Source organism: Diabrotica undecimpunctata, chromosome 11, assembly GCF_040954645.1.
Source record: "Diabrotica undecimpunctata isolate CICGRU chromosome 11, icDiaUnde3, whole genome shotgun sequence".
In the NCBI taxonomy this organism is placed as follows: domain Eukaryota; kingdom Metazoa; phylum Arthropoda; class Insecta; order Coleoptera; family Chrysomelidae; genus Diabrotica; species Diabrotica undecimpunctata.
Window position 1 is genome coordinate 11,574,070 of NC_092813.1, and position 7,487 is coordinate 11,581,556.

Genomic DNA, 7,487 nt, shown 5'->3' on the forward strand with positions numbered 1-7,487 from the left:
TATATATATATATATATATATATATATATATATATATATATATATATATATATATATATATAAACATATATTGGCATAACTGTCAAGTTATTTAAATTTTGAATACAGAACTTAAATTGTTTTTCTACTTTATTGTGCAGAAAGTTTTTTTTTTTCAGTTGTGTTAATAATAATATTGTTGTAGGTAATGCGACATTGGAAAGTCTGGAGCTACCCGATTTAAAAAAAAAATTTCTGTGCAGTAAGCGTTTTGAACAAAAATATCTAAACACAAAATATTTACCCGCTACTGCTATACCAAAAAAATATAGTGAGGTAGAAGAGGAAGGTTCATTAACGACACCACGCGTTTTTCATACGTATTCGATAGCAAAACAACCATCAACAAGTGCCAATACTGTTTCGCACAGTGATAATTCTGAACTTGACGATTTTGTTGATGAGCTTATAGATATGCCGTTATCACCATTGGTCAAGAAAAAAAGATTTCATAATTATCATACACTTCAAAGGAGATTACATGCATCTCGACTACGGATTAATCTTCTGAAAACTCGAATAACTGCACTAAAAAAGAGACTGGCTACAATTGGGACAAAACCTGTACAATCTGCACCAAAGCCACAAACTAAGTTTTCTGCTGCGTTACTGAGAATGCAGTTGCATAAGAAAAACCAACAGTGGTCCCCAATAGAAAAAAAACGGCTATTGAGATTTTTTATAAAGGACCTAGCACGTATAAATTTCTTCGTCGAAAAGGAGTTGCTTTACCAGCGGTTTCAACACTAAAAACATGGATTTCAAACTTTACCTGTGTACGCGCCAATCTCCCCTACTTGACTTTAAATTCGGTGCGCATAGATGCTACGCACTTCAGTCAGAAGTCAGAGTTCACGTTCAGAACTAAAGACACATAAAATCATTGTGCTATCTTTAATGCAATAAATACAAAGCATTTATAGTGCAATTTTATTTTAATTCAGCAAATACAGAACATTTCAAGCGTAAGCTACATATTTGGTCCTTCGATTCAAATAATACACACGTCCACAGTTAATTAATTCATAAATAATACAAATACAATAATACATAGTGATTGTGAAGTGACGCCAAGCCGAAAAAACCATTAAAAACAAGGACATTTAAACCCATATACAGAACCAGTTCCAGCCGATCAGCCAATTCAAGGTTCAGCATTCAAGAGCGGTGCGCTGTATCGATATTCATCTGGACGACAACAACTTCATCTGGGCTTCCAGCGACTAGAACGCTAGAATACTTAAGGCGATACACTCGATCATATTGGCAGCAAAACTGTAACGTATTACTTATTCAATAAGAGCTATATTCCCTACTACCTTTCATTCCTATACCAAAATTAAAAATTTGCATTCTTTGTTTTCATATTATTTCACGATTTACGGTATATATTTTACCATCATATTAAATATTACGCAGACATATTTAATACAAATAGTCAATTATTTATTTCTTGTATTATTTTAGGATATATTTTACTATTATTAAATATTATTACAAAGAGGCATATTCAATACATAAATAGTTCAGTTTTATTTGCATTCTTACAAAGCAGTTGTTGATTTATTTAATATTTGCTTATTTGTTTTTAATAAAAATGGAATCAGCACAAGATTTAAAAAGACTTCGTGTTAAGCGAGGTGGTTTGAAAGCTCGTTTAACAAATTTTCAGACATATGTAAATAAATGCATGTCTCAAATTGATTCATTTGACGATAGGGACTTAAAAAACAGAATTGTACATATTGAAGGTCTACTAGCTGAATATTCAGTTATGCAGGTAGAGATTGAATGCTTGGTAGAGGAAGAGGACTTGCAAAACGAATATAAAACACGCGAAACCTTTGAAAATGATTTTTATTCGATACTTGCACAAGCGCAAGCCCTGATTAAGGAAAATAACACAGATAATGCAAGTTCCATTGAGAATTCAAATAACAATAAATTCGATTTTTCAGAAGTAAAGTTGCCAGCCATCAATTTGCCAACATTTTCAGGCGAATCAGGTGATTGGCTACAATTTAGAGATTCATTTGACAGTTTGATAAATAACAATAGTTCAATTAGTAATGTACAGCGGTTTCATTATTTAAAGAGATCTTTACAGGGCGAAGCATTCGAAATTATTGCAAACTTGCAGGTCACACATGATAATTTTCCAATAGCTTGGAATTTATTGTGTGACCAATATACAGATAAAAGGGCATTGTTACATGTACATACCAAGGCCTTATTCGACATTCATCCAATAAAAAGGGAATCTTCAAAAGGTTTAAGCCACTTGGTAGATCACGTAAAAATGCACTTAAGATCTTTAAGGTCATTAGGACAGCCTACAGAGTCATGGGATACTCTAATTATATATTTAGTGTATACCAAGCTCGATCCAATTACAATTAGAGAATGGGAATCTAAAGATTCAATGAACGATTCACCCAATTTAGAAGTTTTTCTTTCATTTTTAAAGCAAAAGTCAAAAATGCTCAAAAAAATGGAGGACAAACATACAGAGGCGAATTCAACCCAAAACATAAGGGCACAGCCATCCAAATCACCAACAGTATCTAGTAATAGATTAAATTCTCATGTTCAGAGAAGTTTTCATACTTCAAACCAAACCTGTTCATCATGCAATGCTCCAAATCACAAAATTTATACATGTACAAAATTTCTAAAGTTGTCTGTTCCTGAACGAATCGATTTAGTAAAAAAGTCCAATTTGTGCATTAACTGTCTAAATCGTGGGCATCAATTAAACAGTTGCAACTTTGGTCATTGCAAAAAATGCACTGTGAAGCATCATTCTCTGTTGCACGATACAAAACCTTCTACATCTGAGACACATGCACAACAGTCTCTCTTCACATTCAGTTTAAGTTCGAAACAAGTACTTTTATCTACTGTTTTATTAGAGGTTGTTGATACAAAGGGAAATCGTCATGACTGCAGAGCACTTTTAGATCCAGGGAGCCAGTCGAACTTTATTTGTTCAAATTTATGTCATAAACTTGGATTACCGAGAAAGCCTACAAATATTACAATTTCAGGGGCATTTAAGGTGGAATCTACAATTCAATCCATTTGTGAAATCCAGATTTTCTCTAAAAACACTCCATTTACAGCTCCTCTAGTCTGTTTAGTAGCTCCAGAAATATGCGATGTCGTACCTGAAGCTCCTATTGACCCGATGTCTCTTTCGATACCTTCATGTCATAAATTAGCAGATCCTGATTTTCATATTCCCAAACAAATTGATCTTCTCATAGGTGCTGATTTGTTTTGGGAAACATTATGCATAGGACAAATTCGTCTTAAACCTTCAGGTCCATTTCTTCATAAAACTAAGTTCGGTTGGATAGTGAGTGGACCACTTACAAAACCTCTTCTTTCAGACAAATCAAGCTCTTCTCTAAGGCATTCCCAAAACTTAAACATACAAACTCAGCTTTCTCGCTTTTGGGAAATAGAGGAGTGTGCTGAGTTAATTCAGTCTCCAGAAGAAAAATCTTGTGAGCATATGTTTACTTCAACTCATTACAGAGACAATGAAGGTCGTTTCGTGGTCTCAATACCTTTGAAGGAACCTGTTTCTAGACTAGGTGACTCAAAATCTATTGCTCTTCAACGGTTTTATAGTCTAGAACGTAAACTTCAGCGGAATGTACAATTTCGAGATCTATACATTTCATTTATGCGAGAGTATCAAGACTTAGGACACATGTCCCAGGTAGAAACGTCGAATCACACAACACAGTTCTTCTTGCCACATCATGGAGTACTAAAGGAAGATTCACTTACAACCAAACTGCGAGTTGTGTTCGATGGTTCTTGTTCCTCATCTTCAGGCTGGTCATTAAACGACATTCAAATGGTAGGACCAACCATTCAAAATGATCTCTTTCACATTTTACTTCGCTTCAGGCAACATAAATATGTCGTTTCAGCTGATATATGTAAAATGTATCGGCAAGTTTCAATTCATCCTCCACAAAGAAATCTTCAGCAGATCTTGTGGAGAGAAAAGCCTTCAGATCCTCTTTTGGAATTTCAATTAAATACCGTTACATATGGCACCTCTTCCGCGTCATATCTAGCCATAAGATCTATTTTTCAGCTTGCTTTAGAAAATATGAGTGCATCTCCAGCTTCTTCCAAGGTCATCCAAAACGACTTCTACGTAGACGATCTACTTACAGGCTCTGATTCATTAACAGAGCTGTCCAATATTTGCAAGGAAGTATCTTCAATCCTCAAACAAGGTTGTTTCGAACTGCGGAAGTGGATCTCTAACGAACCTCAAGCTCTTATGCATATTGCGGATTCCAATGTGCAACTTAACACATTGAACTTAGGTTCCAAGGAAAATGCGAAAACTTTAGGCATATTTTGGTCATCTTCGTCTGATGTCCTAACTTACAATTCAGAGGTTTTAGTGGACAGCTTCTGTAAAACTGTTACAAAACGTCTAATTCTATCCAGTGTCTCTCAGATTTTTGATCCATTGGGCTTACTACGTCCTTGCGTTATCATAGCAAAAATTCTTCTTCAAAAACTCTGGATGGAACGTTTATCTTGGGATGAGTCTGTCCCAGCATACATTCATACAATATGGGTAAATCTACGCGATGAGCTTAATAATATTAATAATTTCACAATTCCTAGACGTGTAAGATGCATCAACCCTGTCCTTACTGAACTCCACACCTTTTGTGATGCAAGTGAGAAGGCCTATGGTGCCTGCGCATACATTCGAACAATTGACCTTCAAGGCAACATTCATGTTCATCTGCTTTGTGCCAAATCTAAGGTGAGTCCAATCAAGGCTCTTACAATTCCTCGATTGGAGTTATGCGGTGCTCTTATAGCCGCCAAATTGTCTCATCATATTCAAAGGGCTCTCACAGTATCGTTTAGCAGCATATTTCATTGGACAGATTCCACAATAGCCCTGGGTTGGATAAACTTGTCATCTTCTTCACTAAAAACATTTGTTGCAAACAGGATATCTGAAATTCAGAGCAAGACTTTATGTACAAATTGGTACCATGTGAATTCGTCTTCGAACCCTGCCGATCTATTGTCGCGTGGTGCCACTCCAACTTCACTAATGTCATCTACCTTATGGTGGCATGGTCCAGACTGGCTTTCACTTTCATCGGTGAAATGGCCCATTGCTTCAGCTTTCGAAAAAACAGAACTTCCTGACATCAAAACCTCCCAAGTGCTACAAATGACGACAAGAGTTTCTTCAATAATAAACATTGAGCGATTTTCAAATTTTTCAAGACTTCATCGCTCTATGGCATTTTGCTTACGATTCATTCATAACCTTAAACCAGGTAACGATAAGTTCCATGGGCCATTGAGCAGTGAAGAACTTTCAAATGCATTAAACATTCTTTCAAAGATAATTCAAGCTGAGCATTTCAGCTCAGAAATAAACTTGTTGAGTAAATCCTGCAAAATAAGAAAGGGTTCTATTAAGTTTCTTTCACCATTTTTGGATGACAATGGTATCTTGCGAGTGGGAGGTAGACTCAAACATTCCCCATGGTCATTTGAAAAACGCCATCCTATTCTACTTCCCAAGGATTCTCATTTCACTAAATTACTTTTTATACATGAACATAGGAGGCTTCTTCATTCAGGTCCCAACCATCTACTTTCATCTATCAGGGACAAGTTTTGGCCAATTTCAGGCCGCAATATTGCTCAAAAAACAGTACATAATTGCATAACATGTTTCAAGGCAAAACCTTCTTTTCAAACCCATACAATGGGTGATCTGCCCAAGGAACGGGTTACTCAAACGTTTCCTTTTCATTCAACCGGTGTAGACTACGCTGGGCCCTTTTTACTAAAGGATAGGAAGGGTCGCGGGTGCAAAACGTTTAAGGCTTGGGTTTGCCTCTTTATATGTCTTATAACCAAGGCTATACATCTTGAAATAGCTACAAGTCTTACTTCCGAAGCATTCATTGCCTGCCTCAAACGCTTTATAGCTAGAAGAGGGCGGCCTTTACAATTATTTTCAGATAATGGCACTAATTTTATAGGAGCCAAGAGTGAGTTAGATGAAATTTCAAGTTTTTTAACTAATAACAAAACTGAACTAGCCTCATTTTGTGCAAATGATAAAATAGCTTGGAAATTTATTCCAGCAAATTCTCCACATTTCGGGGGAATTTGGGAGGCAGGAATAAAGTCAATGAAGGTTCATTTACGACGAACAATGAAAAACAACTTACTCATTTTCGAAGAATTTCAAACACTTTTAGTTCAAGTAGAGTCAGTATTAAATTCCCGACCACTCTCACCTCTTAGTTCCAATCCTAATGATTTTAATCCTATCACACCAGCTCCTTTTTTTTACGGGAGACCATTCACATCATTACCAGAGCCCGATCTTACGGACATATCTACAAACAGGTTATCTCGATATCAACATCTTCAAATGATGCACCAGCACATATGGCATCGCTGGTCCAAAGAATACATGGGAGAGTTGCAGCAACGTCAGAAATGGTTTTCTGACCCTCCACCCAACATACAAGTAGGACAATTAGTTCTAATCAAGGACATACGTTTTCCACCTCTATGTTGGCCATTGGGCCGTGTGACAGCCATTCATCCAGGACAAGATGGTGTAACTCGTGTAGTAACAGTGAAAACAGCCCGCGGAGAATACAAACGTGTGGTTAAAAACATTTCGCCATTACCGAACATTTAAATTTTCGTTTTAGTTAAGGACTTACAATTACATTCTCTTTAGTTCATAACATTTGGATTTTATTTTTATAATTTGTATATACATAATTTGTGTAATGTATTGAAATGTATTTCAAGGCGGGGGGCATGTACGCGCCAATCTCCCCTACTTGACTTTAAATTCGGTGCGCATAGATGCTACGCACTTCAGTCAGAAGTCAGAGTTCACGTTCAGAACTAAAGACACATAAAATCATTGTGCTATCTTTAATGCAATAAATACAAAGCATTTATAGTGCAATTTTATTTTAATTCAGCAAATACAGAACATTTCAAGCGTAAGCTACAACCTGTAACCCTGGTTTCAATAAAAAAATATTTGATAATATAAAAATTAAAGCAGAGAGCATGTCTCCTAAAGAGAGAAAATCAATTTTATTATTTGATGAGATGGCCATTAAGAGAACAATAGAATATAATAGAAAACTGGATATTATTGAAGGTTTTGAGGATATTGGTAAGAATAGAAAAAAATCAGTTTTGGCTGGACAAGCTTTGGTGCTAATGGTTCGAGGTATTTTTAGCAATTGGAAAATACCTATAGCTTATTTCTTAACAGGAAATGGCATCGGAGCTACAATGTAGAATGTAGAAAATGGGGCGGCCAATAGAGCCTGATACACTGCGACCTTTGCAGATCTATTGTGTTTCCCCCTTATTTTAAAGTACTTCATCTAGCT

General features: G+C 36.0%; 1 protein-coding gene across 1 annotated transcript; it reads left to right on the forward strand.

The window, feature by feature from the left end:
- The first annotated feature begins 1,636 nt into the window (after positions 1-1,636).
- LOC140452671 (uncharacterized) lies at positions 1,637-6,769 on the forward strand. Its single transcript, XM_072546990.1, has one exon. It carries the CDS (start codon positions 1,637-1,639, stop codon positions 6,767-6,769), a length of 5,133 nt encoding a protein of 1,710 aa, XP_072403091.1.
- Positions 6,770-7,487: the final 718 nt, after the last annotated feature.

Coding starts and splice junctions, on each gene's coding strand:
- LOC140452671 (XM_072546990.1), top strand. CDS start 1,637: ATGGAATCAGCACAAGATTTAAAAAGACTTCGTGTTAAGCGAGGTGGT.